Source organism: Podarcis muralis, chromosome 7 (assembly GCF_964188315.1).
Source record: "Podarcis muralis chromosome 7, rPodMur119.hap1.1, whole genome shotgun sequence".
Lineage (NCBI taxonomy): Eukaryota > Metazoa > Chordata > Lepidosauria > Squamata > Lacertidae > Podarcis > Podarcis muralis.
Genome location: NC_135661.1, coordinates 11,317,486 through 11,340,358, shown reverse-complemented (window position 1 = coordinate 11,340,358; position 22,873 = coordinate 11,317,486). Strand labels below are relative to the sequence as shown.

Here is a 22,873-nt window from a genome sequence, read left to right as displayed (position 1 = left end):
AACACCTGTAAGCAAGGGAAAGGTAAGGTAAAGGGACCCCTGACCACTAGGTCCAGTCATGGACAACTCTGGGGTTGCGGCGCTCATCTCGCTTTATTGGCCGAGGGAGCCGGCGTACAGCTTCCGGGTCATGTGGCCAGCATGACTAAGCTGCTTCTGGCGAACCAGAGCAGCGCACGGAAACGCCATTTACCTTCCCACTGGAGTGGTACCTATTTATCTACTTGCACTTTGAAGTGCTTTTGAACTGCTAGGTTGGCAGGAGTAGGGACTGAGCAACGGGAGCTCACCCCATCACGGGGATTCGAACCGCCGACCTTCTGATCTGCAAGCCCTAGACTTAGTGGTTTAGACCCCAGCGCCACCTGCGTCCCTTTTAAGGAAAAGGTAGCCCCTTTCAAAAGAACATGCTGATGGCGGTATGGAATCGCTGAAAGAATAAATTTGGTGGAGCGCTTGCCACTTTCTGTAAAAAAATGATACAGACCATCTTTCCATGGATATAAAGTTAAGTTCTTACACTGTGGATCTTTGCTTAAAACCTGCACAGTTCTTCACAGCTCGCACGAATGTTTGCAAAAGTGGCATTTATTCATCCCAACTCTCCCCAACTTGGTACCTTCCAAATGTCTTGGATTACAAATCCTATCATCGGTTCCCAACCATCAGAGCTGGGCTCCCTCCAGCCTGAGCAGCATAGGACCAAGCTGGGGGCAGGGGTGCTGAAGGGAGGTTGTGAGGGCACCCTGGCCGCCGAAGACAAAAGCCAACAATGAGACAGAGCTGGCACAGGCCCCAGGAGACACACCCATGGGTGCCCCACCTGCCTAGCTGCCTGTGACAGTGGTGGAGAAGCGTCACCACCATTGGTACCAATTTTGGGCAAGATCACAACCATTTGGGGCATGATCTTGCTTGAAATTGAATGAGATCTTCCTTTATGCTTGCAAGATTAAATGCCTTCCCTTCTGCAGTGACCAAAGGCAGATTCTTACATACTCCATATCAAGCACATCTGTGTGCTTGCAACCACGGAGTAGCTGATTCAATGGACCACAATCTCAAAGATTGTCCTTTACACAGCAGAACCTCGCCAACTGATGCTGAGCAAAATGTTTGTGCTGAGCCCAGGGGTTAACCTGAGCAACGCGGTCAAAGGTCCAGTCCCAAAGCCAAGCATTCCGTGAGGAGTCAGCCCAACAGGGCCAAGGCAGGAAACCAGGCAAGGTTAGGCACAGGATCTTGGACAGGTTCTAGCAAACAGCAATGTTGCTACCGCAACCTGGGGTGGGGTCCAACAGCCTTTTATCTTTGTCGGGATAATGGCCGGTCCTGATCTCACCTGCCTGTCTCACCCAAAAGCGAGCACTCCTCTTACGAATACTCAGGTCTCTCCTTCTCTCAGACTTTAGTCTCTGCAGCTCAGGAGATGTCGGTGGATTACTAGACCCAGAGGCTGCCTCAGCCTCTCCTGACCCAACTGGTAGTGGAGCAGCTGTAAGTGATGGCCCAGCTGGAGGCAACGAGATAATCCCCACATCTGACTGGGCCCAGCTGCTGCTTGTTGCAGGGGAACCTGTGCAGACTGGGGCTCTTCAGAATCAGGCCCTAGACTTGGTTCAGATGCCACCTGAGGCAAAGGTGTGGTCTGAGACTCCTCTGGGTCCGAGTCTGAGCCTGAGTCCCAGGCCATCACAATGTTGGACCTCCGACCTACAAATCCGAGAAGAAGTCAAATGAGGTTTCTCCCCGTCAGATCGGGACAAAGATATCATGGCCTTAGTAGCTTCCTTTTTAGCCACAACTTTACAAGAAAGGGTTCCCAATGAACCATCCTTTTGGGGAATAGACAGGGCGAAGCAGAATACCTAAGTGCACATGATCACAGCGTGACCTTACTACCCTCAACAGCTTCACCCTTGCCCTTTTAAATGATCCCAGTAACTTGAAATGTTTAATATTGCGATGCCAATACGGCAAGAGTCTTGATAGCACAAGGATGGAAGAATGAGGAAATCCCAACGAAAGAAAAGTGGCAAGAAAAATTGATGAGCTATGCAGAACTGGCTAAATTGACATACAAACTGTGGGACAAGGACAACTGTGACTTTAAGGAAGAATGGGAACTTTTTACAAATTATCTAAAAAGACAACAAAATGAAATGGATTCCTTGGCAGGTTTTGAATAAACATACAAAAATTGATAACAAGATAGATAGATAATGTAAGGATATGTATAATTTTATAACATGCAGAGAACAATATGTGCAGAGAAATCAGAGAAAGGAGCTGAGGGAAGTCCCTGGTGGTGGGGAGGGTGGTGGAGGGGGGGGGTGGGGGAAAAGTGGGAAAATAATGTATGGGATTACAGCCATACCTCATGTTACGTTTGCTTCATGATACGTTTTTTCAGGTTGCGTCCTGCGGCGATCTGGAAGTACCGGAAAGGGTTACTTCTGGGTTTCGCCACTCGCGCATGCGCAGACGTGCAAAATGATGTCATGCGCATGCGCAGAAGAGGCAAATCACGACCCGTGATTGCGTTCTGTTCATGTTGCAAACGGGCCTCTGGAACGGATCCCATTCGCAACCAGAGGTACCACTGTATATGGTTTGATAATTTGTTATGTTGAAATTGTTTGATAAAAATATTTTTTGAAAATAATATCGTGATGCTGATAAAGGTACTTGATTCGATTTGAATGAGATCTTGCAGAGCAAGCAAGATCTTGTGCGATTTGGGGCAAAACCTCACCCAAAATCGGTATGATCTTGCCTGAAACTGGTGCCGATGGCAGCACTGCTTCTCTGCCAACGGTGGATGCGGCAGGGCATGCAGTGGTGGCAGGAGCAGGTAGGTGGCGGCAACAGTGGCAGCAGTGGTCCAGCAAGACAGCGCTTCCTGTTTCATCTGAAGCGGCGATAAAGGACACACTGCCCCTGCGAGGAGATCTCAACATGTGTAAAGTTTAGAAGAAGAAAAAGGCAAGCAAGAGGAGGAAGTGGGTAGAGAAAATTTTTTCTCCCTTTCTCTGGACGCTAGAATCCATCAACCTCCAACGAAGCTGAATATTGGGAGATCCAGGACAGATTAAAGGAAATCCTAGATTTCCCCAGTGAAATCTCCAGGTAGGGCTGAGAGAAAAAGCTGTCTGAAATCCTGGAGAGCTGTTGCTGGCCAGTGTAGACAATTCAAAGCTAGACCCAATAGTTTGACTATGTTCCTATGTAATGCACTCTAGAGGTGGGAATAGCACCAATTAAAACATAAAAGAGCCATCCTGGATTAGGCCAATGGCTATTTGGTCCATCATCCTGTTCTCACAGTGGTCAGTCTGAAGTTCCAATGGGAAACAGGCAAGCAAGTTATGGAGTCTGCGACAAACTAGTTGGTCTGAGCAAAATTCAGAACAGAGGGTTTTCCATGCATATTGGGTTCTGCTGCGGGAACAAAGCTCAGTAATGTGGAACTCCAAAATCCTGGTAAAATTTAGATGAGGGGAATTTCAGAAGCATCCCCTCCCTCACAGAACCTCAGACACACACGCCTCTATTTAAGAACCTGATATCGTACAGCAGATGGGCAGACTAGAGGCAGGCAGGCGCAGACATTCTGGAAAGGGTTAACTGATATTTGCAAAATGACCAAATTGGAATTTTTTCGCAGCTGACTAATGTACTCTGGGCTATCGGGCGTGGTTATCGGCTCAGCCCAAAATGCAGATAAAGCCGTTTACCATGGCGGGTCCGATAGATATGGAGTCCCGAAGTGTACGGGGCCTATTTCTGTGTAATGTTCCCCACACCTACAGGCAAGATATAAAAGTTCGAAGTCTCGGGAATCTTATTCCATTTGCTTCTCAGCTTCTTCCCCTTATCTGAGAGAAAAATGAGCGGACTCGTGAGTATAGCTGGCAAAATCCTTTTAGCAAAAATTAATATATTTAGGTGAGGTTGTGAATTGTCTTTGTAAGGGTGGAAATTCATAGCAGGTGGGGATTCACCGCAAGCTAGCATCTCTTGGAAGGAGACGGGGACCTTTACCTCATCTAAGACCTTTACATTTTGTGAATGTAGCATTTTGAATGAACTTGCTTTGGTTTTGAATGAACTCATTTCTGTAACTACAGAACGATTTTCTGACAGCAGAGTGGGATTATATTATTACACACCACACCTGGGTTTGGATTCCTTGGAATGAAGGTCAGCAGAGACTGTGTTGTCTTTAGCATATTTGGTTTTATTTACACATCTATATAGCTTGAGCATAGGATGGAGGGACTCACAACATCAGCACCCCACAGAATCAGATCTTGCTTCTCCATGAGTCACAGCTTTGGATCCAGCACAGAGGAAGCAGGTCTCTGTTCCTCCATCCTCCAGCCTGCTTCCAGCTCAGTTCTCTCACACACTCTCTGGCTACTGTTCTCCTACCTAGCAGCTAGGTGAGCAGGTGAAGGAAAGGCCCACCATCACTTGTTGTAGTTTTTGCAACCTGGCTCATTCTTTTGGGACGCTGATGAGGACACTTAAGTGGCCAGCTGAGGTCACCGTCTTCCTCAAAAACTTGCCTGTCTAGCTCAGCAACAGAATCCCCTATTGGACTCTAACCCTCACTGTATACAGAACCCCATGTTTGGAAGGGACTCGGGGCACTGACCCCCCTCAACCCCACAACACAGTCAAAACTTTGAACGTCATGAATGTTTAAACTGAAAATATGGCATGTCTCTTGCAGGGTACAGGAGATCTGAGATCCAGAGAAGGATAAGAGAGGATCCCAAGATTGGGACGGGGGGGGGGGCTCTTCCACAGGCAACCTTCAATTTGGTGTGTTATTCCAAGGCCTGTGGAGGTTCATAGTGTGGCAAATTGGAGCATGGCATTCTGTGTGGTGGCCCCCTGACTGGGGAATGGAATTCCACCCACTGAGGGTAATAGCTGCCAATGGCTGTTGAGAACATGGATAATCACTCAGGCTTACTCCAGCCTCTGATGCCAGCTGAATGATTCCCAGCTACTGAAATCATGACGTGTTGCCTTTACTAGACTGCTTTGATTGGATGTTGCATCCCTGTTTTGCATTGAATTGCTTGATTGTACACTGCCTGGGTATTATTTTAATGAGAGGCAGTTCACAAATATTTTAAATAAAGAAGCCAAGAAGTGAGGCATGTCTTGGGTAAATGCAGCCTCTTTGTGGGAGTTGGGAAGAACAGAGCTTCTGGTTCTCCTCTGCATTCCTTGGGGAAGGGAAATCCCATTCCTCTTCTAATACCAGCATGGGGCACTGGTAATATTGCTCTCCCAGGGCATTGACAATCCCTGAATGCAACAGGAAAGCTGACCGTGTATGGAATCTCTGTGCATTCATTTGTGGTGCTGGGAGCTTCTAGAAGGTAGCAGAAGGTTCAAAGCTACCCACCCACATTGACTTCACTGCCATTAGCCCAAAATCAAACCAGTTCTTCCCAAAGAGGGTGGCAGTGTCGGGGGGCGGGGGGCGGGTTACCTAGTGGGGGTGCAAAGAGGCAAGGAGCTGGCAGAGGAGTCCTGGAGATGTTAGTGACTCTCAGACTTTGAAAAATTGGTTATCACTGGATCTAGTCCATCCATTTTGTTGAATTAACTAAATAATTTTAATTGACTTAATGTGCCATTAATTGTGTCTGTTTTGAATTCCATTGTTTTATTACCTTCCTCAGGGTAGGGTAGTGGGCCTTGGGAATGAGGTTATGGAACCAAGGGGGCAGTGACCCCTAAAAGTTTGGGAACTACTGCTTTAAATGGAACCACTCCCAATTGTGAGTTTGCTGTCCTATTTTATCTTAATGGAAAATATCTCCCCCTCCCCCTTTTCTTCCCCCAGGCTTTATTAATTGCTGTTCTGGGGGTCTTCTGGAGCCCAGCTTTTGCCACTTTCCAGGTAAACAGAATCATCTCTTTTTCACCATGGCAACACTTCAAATGACGTAACCATTGTGGTGGTATTTACCATACTGGGGCTGTCGTTTAATTTATCCCACTGCATGTATGCCCTACACAACACCAGCATGCGGAAGTGAGCGGAACTCCTAAAATACTGTGAAAAGTGGGACTGGCAGAAATGAAGCAAAATGTAAACAGATAAGATAGAAGTACAGGTGGATTTGCAGATCTAAGAATTGTACCTTGTTTTGGACGGGGTTGTATCCTGCCCCTCTGAAAACATAGGCTCACAGTTTGGGGGCTTTCAGTTTTTTAGCAGAGAATGGCAGTTAGAACATATTACTCTGGTATTGTTCATTTTGCATTGATGATCTGTTAGCTTCAGAGCCCAGTTGAATATGCTGTTTATTTATACCCCTAAACTGGTATAAACTGGACGTGGTCTAAACCACTGAGCCTAGGGCTTGCTGATCGGACTGTCGGTGGTTCGAATCCCCATGGCAGGGTGAGCTCCCGTTGATCAGTCCCCGCTCCTGCCACCCTAGCAGTTCGAAAGCACGTCAAAGTGTGAGTAGATAAATAGGTACCACTCCAGCGGGACAGTAAACGGCGTTTACATGCGCTGCTCTGGTTCGCCAGAAGCAGCTTAGTCATGCTGGCCACATGACCCAGAAAAATTGTCTGCGGACAAACGCCAGCTCCCTCGGCCAGTAAAGTGAGATGAGTGCCGCAACCCCAGAGTCGTTTGCGACTGGACTTAATGGTCAGGGGTCCCTTTACCTTTAAACTGGGAATCAGCTCCCTTGAGGTTCAGCATCGGAGCTCCTGTCACATGGGCAAGTGCCTGCCTCCACAGTAATGGTAGTGCCAACACTGTGGTGTGCCTCTGCAGCGGGGCCCCGCTGACCCCCAATACTGGGTGCTGTTAGAAGCCAGATTAAAACCTGACTCTTTCAAGGATCTGTTGGTTGCTTCCCGATGCTGCAAAAGAGATCATTCCCCCCCCATTTTGCTGATTATTTGTGTTTTTCATTTTTGCTCCAGTTTTTCATGCATTTGATGGGGTTTTTCCCCCCTGCTGCTGTGTACTTTGGCATACTGCCTAATAATGGGGTTCTTTTAAGTGATTATCTCATTAGTCACTTTGATTTTTTAAAAGAAAGTTTAAGTGAATTACACTTTTTTAAATATATATACTTAAAGCACCCTGACTTATGTCATACTTCACAACAAGGAATATGTAAAAAATAACAACAACAATTTGGGGGCTATGTTTACTCTCAGGTCTACAGAATCCCAAGCTACAATGGTGATTATGTCCAGCAAACCGTGTCCATAGATAATGAGAATCAAGTGGCCAACATCCACGTCTATGGAGGACTCTGCTCTTCAGATACCATTTTTGACTACAAGCATGTAAGTCTACCTGTTTCTGTCACACAAAAATCTTCTGGGGTCCTCTGCAAAACAGACTCAGGTGACAGAGGGTGGATCTGAAGGCAGGTGGAGCCACCATCTACCTTTTTTGCACCTAAGGAGGTCTGGGACTAGTCAGCGCCTGGTTGGGAGACTACCTTGGAAAAACAGGAATTCTGCCTTGGGTTCATTTATGGAAGAAAGGTGGGCTTAACAACACAGGAAAGAAAGAAATCACACCAGGAATAACCAATATTTTAGGCAGAAACTTTTTTATTCAGCTGCATTCCATCCATCCAGTATCATCCATTTAAAATAAACTTATTTTGGGGTGATCACAGACATTGTAAAGGGTGATGCCAATGGCAAGCACCCGTCAGTCACATTCTGAGGAATTTGTTTCCAGAACAGTCAAATTCATCCGTGCTTTTGCATGAATGGCTTTCTTCGCTCCGTAAAATAAGTCAGCTCGACATTCAACATACAGATTGGTTTTCTGGCAAGAATGAAGAACTCGTTGAGTCTATCCAATTTTGACACAATAGGAGGAGTTAGGTTAGTGACTCAAAATCCACTTTTACAAGAGTTAGGCCCCTTTGTTCACCAATGCAGGCATTTTCCTGAATTTGTTCACACACAGTTTGTAACGGAGAAGGTGGTCATTTATTTCCTTTTTTAAAAATTGTGTTCATACAAAATGTGGCTTCAGACAAATGTATCATTAGTTGCCTGTCACTACCTCTGAAATTATTAATGAATTTCAGCAAGTCTTTCTTGCCACTAAAAGTAAAAATGCTACAAAATGAGGTTGAATCATCAGTTGCAGGACATCCAAATGTATTCGGACACCTTTAATAAAACTGGCCAGCGGCCTCAGAAAGAGTCTTTCTTGTTTACCATGGGCCTTTAGTTCAGACTGAAAGCCAATGTCGATTCCTACCTTGGGGTGGGAGCAAAAAGGAGCCCGGAAGTCCCAGTACCTTAATCTTAATTCTTATTCTCCTTTTGTGAATGACAGGGATACATCGCCACTCGGCTCTTTTCTCGACGGGCCTGCTTTGTCATGAAGATGGAAAAAGGCTACATTCCAGAGCTGGAAGAAGTTGGGCGGCTGGCTTATGAGAAGCAGGTAACTGCAGAGTTCATTACAGACACAGGTGGCGCTGTGGGTAAAAGCCTCAGCGCCTAGGGCTTGCCGATCGAAAGGTCGTCGGTTCGAATCCCCGCGGCGGGGTGCGCTCCCGTTGCTCGGTCCCAGCGCCTGCCAACCTAGCAGTTCGAAAGCACCTCCGAGTGCAAGTAGATAAATAGGGACCGCTTACTAGCGGGAAGGTAAACGGCGTTTCCGTGTGCGGCTCTGGCTCGCCAGAGTAGCTTCGTCACGCTGGCCATGTGACCCGGAAGTGTCTCCGGACAGCGCTGGCCCCCGGCCTCTTGAGTGAGATGGGCGCACAACCCTAGAGTCTGGCAAGACTGGCCCGTACGGGCAGGGGTACCTTTACAGTGTATATATCATACACTGTACATGCCTATTCAGTTTATGCACTTTGGTTTTTAAAAAAATATGTTGTATCCCCCCCCCCCATGTATACATCCTCTAACAATATTTCTCTAACAATTTTCCATATTTACCCCCCTCTTCCCCTGGACTTCCCTCATACTCCCATTTTGTTTTATTTCCATATTACTCACCCTGCGTTTTGCTTCCCAAAATTTTCCCAATACATATCTTCTTACTTTTTTTTATTTACACAATTGTGTTTGTTTATTCAAACCCTGCCAGTGAGTCCAATTCTTTATGTTGCCTCTTCATATATGTTGTATATGGTTCCCATTCTCTTTTAAAGTCTTTGTTATCCTTTTCATGTAATTTATCTGTTAATTTTGCCAGTTCTGCATATTCCATAAGTTTCCCTTGCCATTGTTCTTTCATTGATATTTCTTCTGTCTTCCAAGCTTGTGCTAATATAATTCTTGCCACTGTTGTTGCATATATAAATAATTTCCAATTTTTTTTTTTTTTTAATCTTGATCTAAAATTCCTAGGAGGAATGCTTCTGGTTTCTTAACAAAAGTCTTTTAAAACTTTTTTTTCAATTCATTATATATCATTTCCCAATAATTTCTAACCCTTTTGCATTCCCACCACATATGATAAAATGTACCATCTTTTTCTTTACATTTCCAACAGGTTTTAGATCCCCTTTTATACATTTTTGCCACTTTCTCTGGCTTAATATACCATCTATACATCATTTTCATATAATTCTCTTTCAATAAAATACAAGCTGTAAATTTTAAATTCACCTTCCACGTCTTTTCCCAATCTTCAAGTTGTATGTTGTATTCAGTTTATGCACTTTGAATCATAGAATTGTAGAGTTTGAAGGAACTCCCAAATCGAACTCCCTGAAATGCAGGTGTCAGGAACGTGCCCCCCCCCCCCGAGCGCAGCGGAAGAGTCAGCCTCAGAAATTGAGCTGAGCAAGCAAGGGGCTGACTCTGAGGATGAGAGCTGTCTGTCTGAGTTTAGAGAAGACAGGCCGGCCCCCCTCCTTCCCAGAGAACAAGCTGTTAACTCCCAAGGAGAGGAAGAGTTGGAATTTGACCAAAGCTTTGCCAGGCAACCAGCAGATAAGCCAGAATCGGAGGCTGTGTCTTCTGGGGAAGAGACAGGCCAGCTGTGCAGTCCCCGTACGAGGAGGTTGGAGAGGCTCAGAGAATAACGGAAGGGAAGGAGAAGAAAGGCGGGATTTTGGCATCCTTCCTGTTGGGGGAGGGACGATGAGTCAGACTGAGCCACTAAGGTTAATGAGAGCAGGCAGAACGCCATGCTCTGGATGTGTTTTTCTTTTAAATAAACTTATATAAAACTGACATAGAGTCGTTGCTGCTTATCAGGCTGCTTGCTTGCCAGAGATCGTTATAGCAGGAATCACAGCTAAAGGATTCCTGACAACCTCTGTTTAAAAATATCCAGTGAAGAATGTCTACCACTTTCTGAGCGAATCCATTCCACTACTGAATAGCTCTTACTATTGGAAAGTTGTTCCTAATATTTAGTCAGAATCACCTTCTTTGTCATTTGAATCCTTTTGCCTATGGAGGGCTTCAGGTTACGTAAAGCTGCCTTATGGCACAATAAATGTGGGAGTCTTTAACAACGCTTGGTGCAGCAGCAGGAAATGAACACAGCTGTCCCTCTAGAAATGAGTTACTTCATAAACACGTTCCCTTTTTAGATGATGAACAAGATGATGTCCTCCAGAAACGTGTGGGTGAAATATGAACCCAGTGACTCTTTCTTCGGAGAAATCAAGGAGTGGCTTGTTTTCGGCAGCTCCATCGAGAAGCTCTGCAAGAACGTGCCTGTTTACAAAGTTGAAAAAGTTGAGAGTGAGTATTCACAGTCCAGCCAAACAGCTGCTTCAGTTTGGAAATGGAACTTCCAAAGTGGTTAAATGTTGGAAGTGCAATGGAAATGCAGATCAAACTAGACTAAAAGAGCTCCGTAAACTGGAGTGGCAGGTTTTCTGGATTGGTTACTGAAGAGGTGTGGGAATCTTCAGGGTGGCAGGAGAGGATATATTGTTTATTAATATCCTTCCTAACTTGTGTTAGCAAGTTTCTTTACTTAGCAGAATTTACATCAGGCTTCCTCAACCTCGGCCCTCCAGATGTTTTGAGACTACAGTTCCCATCATCCTTGACCACTGGTCCTGCTATCTAGGGATCATAGGAGTTGTAGGCCAAAAACATCTGGAGGGCCGAGGTTGAGGAAGCCTGGGTTTACATTCCCCTTCTCACGCACAGCAGATAGCTGGTTGCAGGCTTGTGTAAGCCTCTCACTATTATCCATTTCAGTCTGTCTCAGACTGAATTGTATATTCCTGGTAAGTTCCCTTTAATCCCTCTTAAAAGAAAAAAGACACTGCAATCTTATTCGAAGTCAATAAGAGAAGTTTACTTACATCAGTTCACAGTTGGATCCCTGAAGGCAGACTTAGTTACAAAGATGTACCGTATTTTTTGCTCTATAAGACGCACTTTTCCCCTTTCAAAAATTAAGGGGAAATGTGTGTGTGTTTTATGGGGCGAATGCAGGCTCCTTGGCTTCAGCGATAGCAACGCAATGCCTCCGAAGCGCAGAGGGAGAGCCCCCCCCCCCGTGCTCCGGAGGCTTCACGTTGCTTTCGCTGAAGCCGCCTGAAGCCCCCAGAGCGCAGCGGGAACTCCCACTGTGCTCCAGAGGCTTCAGGCGGCTATCCGCAAGCCTTTGGAGCGCATTGGGAGTTCCCACTGCGCTCCGAAGGCTTGCGGATAGCCGCCTGAAGCCTGGAGAGCGAGAGGGGTCGGTGCAAAGAGGGAGGAGAAATGGAAGGGGCTCCGTTTCTCCTACTGCTTCGCTAAAGGGGCACTGCACAGAGAGGGGGAGAATTTTTTTCCCTGTTCTCCCCCTCCTATGATCCGGTGCGTCCTATGGTCCAGTGCGTCCTGTAGAGCGAAAAATACGGTACATGTGGATCTACCCCATATGGGGGAATAATCCCAGTGCTTCTGCTAGCTGAGAAGCTAGCAGAGCATTCCTAGCTAAAAGCTGGTCCAAAGAAGGAAGTGAAAAAGAGAGAGGTGTGCTGCATGACTCGTCCTTTTGTTACCTGGACAGGTAAGGTCATGCCCACCTCCCATCACATGCAAAAAGAAGGATGCTCCAGCCAGGAGGATCAGGAAGTTTTGACTGGCTGGACCAAACATTCCCCTGCATGTCTTCTCTAGCATTACAAGGAATGTTGTACTTGACTGCTCTCAGTGGATTACATCCCACAAGAGGACTATCTCACTAACTGCCTAATACAGTGGTGCCCCGCAAGACGGAAAACCCGCTAGACGAAAGGGTTTTCCGTTTTGGAGGCGCTTCGCAAAATGAATTTCCCTATGGGCTTCCTTCGCAAGACGAAAGCCCATAGGGAAATCTCCGGGACAGTGGGGAAGCGCAGCGCATCTTCCCCACTGTCCTCGGACCTCCTCCAAAGGCTGGCGGCAGGGCGGAGAGACCTCCTCCCACCGCCAGCCTTCGTTTCTCCGCTATCCTGGACGGCTTTTGAAGGCAGGCGGGGGGGAGCAAAGACTTTCGCCCCCCACGGCCTTCGCTGCCGCCCACCAGCATTTTAAGATCGCCCCGGGACAGTGGAGAAGTCTCCGCTGTCCCGGGTTTTTTTAAAATGCTGGGGGTGGGAAGAAAAGCCCTTGTCCCCCCCCCCCCCCAGCCTTCAGAAGAGGTCAGGGGACAGACTGTCCCCGGACCTGGTCTGAAGTCGGTTTCCATAGGAATGCATTGATTGATTTTCAATGCATTCCTATGGGAAACCGTGCTTCGCAAGACGAAAAACTCACAAGAAGAAAAAACTTGCGGAACGAATTAATTTCGTCTTGCGAGGTACCACTGTAGTGCAATCTTATTCAAGTCTGCGAAGGCCCACTGAGTTCACAGGGACTTGCTCTCCACCCAGTAAGTGGGTATAGGATTGCAGTTTTCAGGTCTCAAATTTATTTTTTATGTTTGTGGGTAATTTGTTTTTCTTGTCTCCTCCCACCTAGGTGTATTCCATGCCGGCGGCTGTGCCAAGGCTGGCATCCTTGGCATTCTGGGCATCACCGTCTGCGGAAACCTCAACCTGTAGACCTCCTGAGCTGCCTCCCAGTATTCCATGCTCTTCCAAGCTTTCTGCCTCCCCGTGAATTATCTCACTTTCCTCAGCTTCTTGGGCTGCAGCCCAACCCAAGACCTGCTAATAAAGAAAAGCAACTTCCCAAGCCTCCCCGCTCTTGGCTTCTTATTTTCAAAGTCACTACAGTGGTACCTTGGTTCTCAAACTTAATCCGTTCCGGAAATCCGTTCCAAAACCAAAGCATTCTCCCCAGCAACTACAAAATAAGGTCCTTTCGCTGTTTAGCTCCTGTGTGGCATATGCAGTGACAAAAGCCATCAACGATCATTTAAGAAAATGCATTTGAGCCCCCTGGAGAGAAAACTGGATGTACATTTCCAAAATATAAGATAAAAAAAACATATTTTGTTATGTGCAAATGGCTTTAGGTACCTATTAGGTCCATAAACGACCACGTAGCATATATTCAACACAAAAAAACAGTGACAATTTGTTGTTGACAAAAGGACAGCTGGACATATCAAGGGCCCCATATTACCTTCAGTAGCTTAGGGCCTCGTCAAACCTAAATCCGGCCCTGTGGGTGTTTCTATGGGGCCAAGGAGGCAGTGACTCCGAAGCATTTGGGAACCACTGCCCTAGATAGAACCCATCTTCAGAGTCTGTCTTAGCTAAGAAAGATGTGAACAAGTGATAAAGAACTAAGCAAGTCTCTGAGCATTTACAGCCAAGGGGGTGTGTGCGCCAACATTTTTGTGCCTGAGGGGTGTCTTCCCAGTGGTAGATACACCTGCTCCACTCTCTTGCATGGAGCTCAGCTGCCTTCTCACTCATCAAATAACCAGTCTGAGGACTGGGGTGGTGACACTTTTGAAACCCATCCTAGTGCTGAGCTAGGCAGAAGACCAGGTGCTGTCTCTAGCTGATTCATTTATTTAATACCCCTCCACTTGGTGGGGTCATCAATATTTTGCTCTGGTAGGTGCCCTGATGTGGCCCACAAGCCAGGTTTTAGCTAGTCCTGAAATAGAGCCTGCCTTTTCACTCATTTACTCGGCAACCACAACTCTTTTCGATTAAGTATATTTATTAATTCCATAAAATTTGTATACCTCTTGATGGTTAATGAAACACATCTAATGGTTTACAAAAGAATATAGCAATTAAATAAGTAACGACAACGTTCAAAAATAAAATAAAACCATCAATAAACTACGTTTCTGAGTATGTTTCCGAGCACAATTCAAAGTGTTGGTGCTAGAGCTGGAAAGGGTTCAGAAAAGGGCGACCCAAATGATCAAGGGGGTGGAGAGAGACCCCCTATGAAGAAAGGTTGTAGCATTCAGGACTTCTAAGTTTTGAGAAAGGACGAGTAAGGTCCTGAAAGACCTACATTGGCTCCCAGTACATTTCCAAGCACAAATCAAAGTGTTGGTGCTGACCTTTAAAGCCCTAAACAGCCTCTGTCCTGTATACCTGAAGGAGCATCTCCACCCCCATTGTTCAGCCTGGACACTGAGATCCAGCTCTGAGGGCCTTCTGGTGGTTCCCTCATTGCGAGAAGTGAAGCTACAGGGAACCAGGCAGAGGGCCTTCTCAGTAGTGGCACCTTCCCTGTGGAATGCCCTCCCATCCGATGTCAAGGAAATAAACAACTATCTGACTTTTAGAAGACATCTGAAGGCAGCCCTGTTTAGGGAAGTTTTTAATATTTAATACTGTATTGTTTTTAACACTTGATTGGAAGCCGCCTAAAGTGGCTGGGGAAACTCAGCCAGATGGGTGGGGTATAAATAATAAACTATTATTATTATTATTATTATTATTATTATTATTATTATTATGTCTAAGCAAAAATGTTTTCAGCTGAAAAGAGCACAGTGAAGGCACCTGCCAGATATCAATAGGCAGGGAGTTCCAAAGTGCAGCTGATTAGAGACACGCTATGACTGCAGAACAGAGGCGTAGCGTGGGGGGTGTAGGGGGGGCCGGCCGCACCGGGCGCAACATCTGGGGTTAGGGCAAATCCATTGGTTAGGGGGCGCAAATCCACGGGTTAGGGGGTGCAAATCCACGGGTTAGGGGGCGCAAATTACTTGCCTTGCCCCGGGTGCTGACAACCCACGCTACGCCACTGCTGCAGAAAGGCCTCTGGGTAGGGAAGCCACTGAGTACCAATTTGGGAAGTGGGCAAACTGAACAGAAATCCAGCTGTTGAAACTTGAGGTGCTACTTTTGTCTCTTTGTGGCAAATTAAGTTGTGAGGAAGAGTTGGAGGCTAATGCTTTATAGAAAGCCCCTCTTACCTGTGTTGTCCCCCCCCCCCCAAACACAGAGACCAGTCTTCTCACCTAGATTGAAGCCTCTGTGGTTGCATGTTGGAATTTTTAAAAATGACACACAACTGAGTGGAGTGCTTCATGTCGCATTATTAAATCTTCCTTCAAATTTCAAGAAATTGAAATCAAGACCCATTCATGTTGTAAACATTTATTATTATTCTTCAAGTGCTGATAGCTGGATTGGACTTTGAAAACTGAGCAGTGGCTGGAGAGGAAAACATGGACAGCGAAAAGGTTGTTGTGAGGAGAACAAGGAAGGCAAAGATTCGCTCTGTGAACTCTTGGCCAGCATTTTAGCAACTCGGAATGTTGCCGCAGAGATAGATGTTGAATAAGCCACGTAGGATCCCGACATTCGCACACCCTCGACTCTGCAAGGGGAGGTTGGCTCCTGTGAAGGGGGGAAACACAACACAATTATTAGCAAAGAAGCATCAGACACAGTGGAAATGTAAGGAGGCTGAAGGGACATTCTTTCACCTCTGGTGGACTTGTCCAAAAGTGAAGGCCTTCTGGGAAATGATATATAATGAGCTAAAAAAGGTATTTAGGTATACCTTTCCCAGGAAACCAGAGGCCTTCCTACTGGGCATTGTCGGCCAGAAGGTGTTAAAGAAGGATAGAACATTTTTTATGTACGCAACTACAGCAGCAAGAATTCTTATCGCAAAATATTGGAAGACACAAGATCTACCCACGCTGGAAGAGTGGCAGACGCAATTGATGGACTATATGGAACTGGCTGAAATGACTGGCAGAATCCGAGACTTGGGAGAAGAGGCGGTGGAGGAGGACTGGAAAAGATTTAAGGACTATTTACAAAAATACTATAAGTTGTATGAATGTTAAAAACTGCACGATTTGGAAGTTTGGGCTTCAGCGATTAGATTTTTGAAACAGGAAATTAAGTTAAAAGCAAGAAAAGGATGAAATTTAAAGTATTATTAAGGGTGATTTAAGGTGCAAGTAATTGACAAAGAGTATTTTAAATTTAAAACATTTGAAAGGTACAAATTAAGATGTGAAAAAAGGTAATAATTTGCTGACATTTTTATGGTAAAGAATGCATGGTAGGGGAGATGTGAGGAAGTCCGATTGGTTATGTAAAAATATTTCTGAAATTGGAATTTTTACTTCTTTCTGTATCTGTTTTCTTTATTCCTCTTTTGTGAAATTTATATTCTTGTTTGTGTATTTGAAAATGTAATAAAAAATATCTAAAAAAATTTTTTTTTTAAAAAAAGAAGAAGCATCAGACACAGTGCTGCCTTCTTCAAGACATGGTTGGCCTTTCCAAATTGGGGGCCTGGAAAATAAATCTAGGTCCTGCACCCCTAAGCAGCTTCCACGCCAGGGGTCAGCAAATTTTTTTAGGAGGGGGCCAGTTCACCGCCCCTCAGACCTTGTGGCGGGCCAGACTGCGCACGTGCACGCACACAGTGGGGAGGGGGCTCCTCCTTCCCCCCCAGCCCCTCCCCTCCCCCGGCTTTCTTACCTCCTCCACCACTCTGCCTGCGGTTGGGAGCTGGCGGCGGTGGCGGCACCTCTCCTTTCCGGGCCAGCTTTCCTGGGCGCGGGGCCAGCAGGCTCGCCAAGCTCCAGCCAATGCCCCACCATGCGCCCATCATGATGCCCACAGCGCAGCCATGGACAGAGAGGCCGGTGGGCGGGTGGCGAGTCTGGGCTGCGCCTCAGCATGCAGGTGGCGAGGCTTGGATTGGCTGGCACCAATCAAAGCCCAGCTCCCTTCCTCTGCAGGGCGGGGAGAAGCCAGGAGGAGGGAGGAGGTGTGTGAGAGGGGTGGGGGAACGGCGCCCGAAAAAAATATGGCGCAGCCCAAAAGATCACACCGATCCAAGTAGCGATTCCAGGACCGTCGGCAGGCCGGATCCAGAAGGCAATTGGGCCTGATCTGGCCCGCAGCCCTTAGTTTGCTGACCCATGTTCTACACACTCTGCAAAGTCAGCTTGAATCACGTCTACACAAGAGGCTTAAACTGGCTTGGAATGAGTTTGGCTATCGTGCAACTGTTCCCTAGAAAAGTCTTGGCATTGTGTGTGTGTGTGTGTGTGTGTGTGTGTGTTTGCTGGTGATTAATTTCTTGCTGTAGTATTTTACCCTTCTACACAGCCCCAAATCCCAAGGCTCCTTCAGGTGGAAATATCTGGGTCAGTGGTTCCCAAACTTTTTTTGGACCACCCACCTCCGCCCCAGTTCCAGTGACCTCTCCCTTACCCATTACAGTGGTACCTTGGAAGTCAAATGGAATCTGTTCCGGAAGTCCCCTCGACTTCCAAAATGTTCAGAAACCAAGGCGCAGCTTCTGATTGGCTGCAGGAAGCTCCTGCAGCCAATCAGAAGCTGCGGAAGTCACGTCGGACGTTCGGGTTCCAAAGAACATTCGCAAACTGGAACACTCACTTCTGGGTTTGTGGCGTTTGGGAGCCAAAACGTTGGACTCGCAAGGTGTTCAGGATCCAAGGTACGACTGTATTCCGAATAGGGGTTTGCACAACCCACTAAGGAAGACAGTGACGCAATAAAATTCCAAACAGTAGGAATTAACTGCACATTTATCCAAAATCCGGTTTAAACTATTTCATTTAATGAATTCAACAAAACTGATGAACTTGATCCCGTGATACCAGCTTTTGCCCCTCCAGTGCCCCCTCCGCCACCCCCTTGCCCCTTAGAGCCCGCCCCCCCCGATATATGGGGGGCACTACTGTCCTCTTTGGAATCCACTAGCCTAGAGGCTTGAAATGGGTTGAGATCAGCAGAGCTGTTCCCTGTGCTGTACAGAAAATGGTAGGAGCAGGACATCTAAGGGGGGAAAAACCACATCTGCTTAAAGGAACCTTAATCTGAGCTCACCTCTCCCTTTGGCTCAGCAGCCAGGATGAGGCCCTCCCCTTCCAAGAGCAGTTTGACCAGCCTGCACAACTGTCAAGTGGGGTTTGATGTCCTGCTCCCTAGTGGGGACACCGTTTAGAAAGGATGGGAGGGCCACCTCCTCTCTTCTGTGTGTCAACCTGCCTGTGGTCATGATCTCTTACTGACTTCCTTAACCTGGTCCCCTTCCAGATGTTTTGGACAACGTCTCCTTCCAGTCCCAGCATCATACAGCCATGCTGGCTGGGTGTGTGTGATGGGAATTGTAGTCCAAAACATCTGGAGGGCACCAGGTTGGCCAAGATTATCTGCCCACTGAGTTTAACCCCCCCCCCCCACAGCCATTTCTGCAGCTAGAGAAGAAGAAAAACCTGCCCCACCTTGCTCCTTGGAGGCGTAGTACACAGGAATCCCACTGCAGAGCTGCTCAATGGGGCTTCCAAACTGAACAGTGTTCTGGACACGGGTCTTGCCAACCAAGAATGTTAAGTCACTTGGCGGAAGGGTGCTCTCGGACAGCTGTGCCAGGGTGGAATGAAAAAATTGGAATTACTAGTGGAAATTTATCATGATCAGAGATCGTGCTTGGAGATGCTCTAGTGCAGTGCTGAAAATCTCCCTCGCTTTTTAAAAACCATTCGTAATCAATTAAGTAGAAAAGAGATTGCATTCCAAAATCAGGGGCGTCTTACCCATAGAGGCTAGTGGCGCAGGGCGCCAAGTTCTGGAGGGTGCCAGGGAAGAGGTGGAGGCTGGACGCGGCGCCTCCTGGCATCAGCTCGCCGCCCTCGCCCGCCTCCACCATGCCGCGCCAAAGCAGCACAGCACCCAGAGCCTCCACTTGCCGTCGCCACCGTGGCACGAAGCAGCCAGCTGAGCTGGAAGCTGCCGCGTCCAGCCTCCGCCTCTTCCCCACTGGAGGGGCTGCCCTCCAGCCGCTGCCCACCTCCTCCAGCCCCGCAAAGCTGGGCGTGTCGCCGGCAGCGCCGTCCTCCCTAAAAAAGGTCGGCAGCTCTTGAAAACGGGGGCGGGGGGTGCCAGAGGGATCTTTGCACCATGGCGCCAGATATGCTTAAGACAGCCCTGTCCAAAATTATTGTAGAATTGTTGAACAAGGATATTCTAGCCCAACCTCCTGCAAGGAAGGAATCACAGCTCAAGTATCCCTGACAGATGGCCATCCAACCTCTGTTGAAAAATCTCCAGCGAAGGAGAGTCCACCACCTTCCTAGGGAGTCCATTCCACTGTTGAACAGCTCCCTTCTTGATCCATCTTCCATGCCCAATTTCCTCCACAAATTCCTCTGTTAGCCGCCTCCCTGTGGCTCACCTGTAAGCCTGCTTATGGCAGCAGCCGGGGAGAATCACAAGGAGAATCACATGCCAGACAATGGAATCCGTGCCTGGTGTTGAGTTTCCCATTTCAGCAACAGATTTAAAGCTAATGGGAGTGATCTGCAGATTTTCCTGCTAGCATCTGTCTTTCTTCATTCCACACACCATTGTGATGTTTAGGACCACTTCATTTGGTCAGAACAATAGCAGCCGTTGGGGAACCCACAAAAGTGGAGTCCCCAGGCCTATAAATTTCACAAGCTTCTACAGAAGTATTTGAGGTGGGCAAAAGTTAAGTCACAATCTCAGAGGAAAATCAAGCCTGCATTATCAGAGCTGGGTGCCTGGTTCAGCGAGAAGTACAGGGCAAACTACTGTCTATCAGGCCAGTTCAAGGCTGAGATTTTCCTGCACATTCCTGGCACATTCATAAGTCCAGTTCAGTTCAATTTATTGTGTTTAGTGAGCAGCCATTACACACATAAAAATAATAATAATAAGAATGCTGCTAATAATGGTGGTTTATTTACAGGGGACACGGGTGGCGCTGTGGGTAAAAGCCTCAGCGCCTAGGGCTTGCCGATCGAAAGGTCGGCGGTTCGAATCCCCGCGGCGGGGTGTGCTCCTGTTGCTCGGTCCCAGCGCCTGCCAACCTAGCAGTTCGAAAGCACCCCCGGGTGCAAGTAGATAAATAGGGACCGCTTACTAGCGGGAAGGTAAACGGCGTTTCCGTGTGCGGCTCTGGCTCGGCAGAGCAGCGATGTCACGCTGGCCACGTGACCCGGAAGTGTCTCCGGACAGCGCTGGCCCCCGGCCTCTTGAGTGAGATGGGCGCACAACCCTAGAGTCTGTCAAGACTGGCCCGTACGGGCAGGGGTACCTTTACCTTTTACCTTTTTAATAATGGTGGTTTACATTTCTACTTCCTGACCTCTACAGGATAAATAATTTCTTATTCCCCCTTTAAGTTTCAATGTTTCATTACACAAATCTGTAAAGCCTTGGTAAGAAATTTGGATATTCTAAAAGGATATAAACCTCTCTACATCAGACATCAAAAAACAGGTCTTTGCAAGAGACGTCCCTCCTTTCTGCGATCTTAACAATGGGTGGAAGTAATTGTTTCTAAGGTAATTAGAAAAAAGGGCATTCTAGGAGTACATGAGTTATGTCTCCCTTTGACACAGAGTTGCAGCCACAAACTCTATCCTCCTTAGGAAATCCTTTATGTCAGTCCGTCGAATCTGCTAAGGGAAGGACGTTTAGTCTTGCCTGTGAAAAGGCTATCCTCATTTTAACATTTGGCAAATCGAGTTTGGCAGGGATGCATACAATGGAGTAAAAAAAACAAACACTTAGTTAGACTGACAGATGTTGAGCTCAGTAGTTTGTGATTGCATCTTGGTGTCTCTAAGCCTTTGAATCATAGAATCATAGAATCATAGAATCATAGAGTTGGAAGAGACCACAAGGGCCATCGAGTCCAACCCCCTGCCAAGCAGGAAACACCATCAGAGCACTCCTGACATATGGTTGTCAAGCCTCTGCTTAAAGACCTCCAAAGAAGGAGACTCCACCACACTCCTTGGCAGCAAATTCCACTGTCGAACAGCTCTTACTGTCAGGAAGTTCTTCCTAATGTTTAGGTGGAATCTTCTTTCTTGTAGTTTGGATCCATTGCTCCGTGTCCGCTTCTCTGGAGCAGCAGAAAACAACCTTTCTCCCTCCTCTATGTGACATCCTTTTATATATTTGAACATGGCTATCATATCACCCCTTAACCTCCTCTTCTCCAGGCTAAACATGCCCAGCTCCCTTAGCCGTTCCTCATAAGGCATCATTTCCAGGCCTTTGACCATTTTGGTTGCCCTCCTCTGGACACGTTCCAGTTTGTCAGTGTCCTTCTTGAACTGTGGTGCCCAGAACTGGACACAGTACTCCAGGTGAGGTCTGACCAGAGCAGAATACAGTGGCACTATTACTTCCCTTGATCTAGATGCTATACTCCTATTGATGAGGCCCAGAATTGCATTGGCTTTTTTAGCTGCCGCGTCACACTGTTGGCTCATGTCAAGTTTGTGGTCAACCAAGACTCCTAGATCCTTTTCACATGTACTGCTCTCAAGCCAGGTGTCACCCATCTTGTATTTGTGCCTCTCATTTTTTTTGCCCAAGTGCAATACTTTACATTTCTCCCTGTTAAAATTCATCTTGTTTGTTTTGGCCCAGTTCTCTAATCTGTCAAGGTCGTTTTGAAGTGACAGATTAATTCTTTAAAGGTAAAGGTACCCCTGCCCGTACGGGCAGTCTTGACAGACTCTAGGGTTGTGCGCCCATCTCACTCAAGAGGCCGGGGGCCAGCGCTGTCCGGAGACACTTCCGGGTCACGTGGCCAGCGTGACAAGCTGCATCTGGCGAGCCAGAGCCGCACACGGAAACACCGTTTACCTTCCCGCTAGTAAGCGGTCCCTATTTATCTACTTGCACCCGGGGGTGCTTTCGAACTGCTAGGTTGGCAGGCGCTGGGACCAAACAACAGGAGCGCACCCCGCCGCGGGGATTCGAACCGCCGACCTTTCGATCGGCAAGCCCTAGGCGCTGAGGCTTTTACCCACAGCGCCACCCGCGTCCCAATTAATTCTTTAGCTCTCTCCAAAAGATGAAATGGGGGGGTGGAGTATTAATTCTTTAGCTCTCTCAAAACCCTGCGTCACAAGAAAGGAGGCAGAGGGTCCCAACCTCGTGGCAGCACATTCCATTTCACATTTCCATGAGTTTGGGGTCATGTCTTCCAAAATTGTCATGAGGGATTTTGATACATGATTGGGGGGTGGGGGTGGGAATTAAACCAAAAAAGCAGAGCTAGTCTAAGGGCTTTGGCTTGAATGGGCATTACACCCAGTTCTGCAGGGAGCAGTGTTATTTTGGTAGAGGTAGGGAGGGTGAAAGAGGAGAGCACAAAATATGGTCTGAAGCTCAACATAAAAAAAAACGAAGATCATGGCCACTGGTAACATCACCTCCTGGCAAATAGAAGGGGAAGAAATAGAGGCAGTGAGAGGTTTTACTTTCTTGGGCTCCATGTTCACTGCAGATGGTGACAGCAGTCACGAAATTAAAAGATGCCTGCTCCTTGGGAGAAAGGCGATGGCAAACCTAGACAGCATCTTAAATAGCAGAGACATCACCTTGCCAACAAAGGTCCCTATAGTAAAAGCCATGGTTTTCCCAGTAGTGATGTATGGAAGTGAGAGCTGGACCATAAAGAAGGCTGATCGCCGAAGAATGGA

The 22,873-nt window shown here is 47.2% G+C and overlaps 2 protein-coding genes across 5 annotated transcripts in view; one reads left to right on the top strand and one right to left on the bottom strand.

The window, feature by feature from the left end:
- The first annotated feature begins 3,827 nt into the window (after nucleotides 1-3,827).
- On the top strand, nucleotides 3,828-13,158 carry GKN2 (gastrokine 2). The gene is made up of 6 exons (XM_028741704.2): nucleotides 3,828-3,901; nucleotides 5,870-5,926; nucleotides 7,213-7,344; nucleotides 8,363-8,473; nucleotides 10,587-10,740; nucleotides 12,943-13,158. The coding sequence occupies exons 1-6, from the start codon at nucleotides 3,890-3,892 to the stop codon at nucleotides 13,023-13,025; spliced, it is 549 nt and encodes a 182-aa protein (XP_028597537.2). The 5' UTR covers nucleotides 3,828-3,889; the 3' UTR covers nucleotides 13,026-13,158.
- A 2,329-nt stretch (nucleotides 13,159-15,487) lies between these two features.
- Nucleotides 15,488-22,873, bottom strand: part of LOC144328373 (gastrokine-1-like) — a 55,162-nt gene continuing 47,776 nt past the window's right edge. For all 4 annotated transcript variants that reach the window (XM_077931208.1, XM_077931207.1, XM_077931210.1 and 1 more), the window contains exons 6-7: nucleotides 18,629-18,767; nucleotides 15,488-15,746 (exon numbers count right to left, since the gene is read on the bottom strand). In XM_077931208.1, the coding sequence (XP_077787334.1) occupies nucleotides 15,649-15,746; nucleotides 18,629-18,767 (237 nt within the window). In that variant the 3' untranslated portion in view covers nucleotides 15,488-15,648. The remainder of the gene's footprint in view (nucleotides 15,747-18,628; nucleotides 18,768-22,873) is intronic.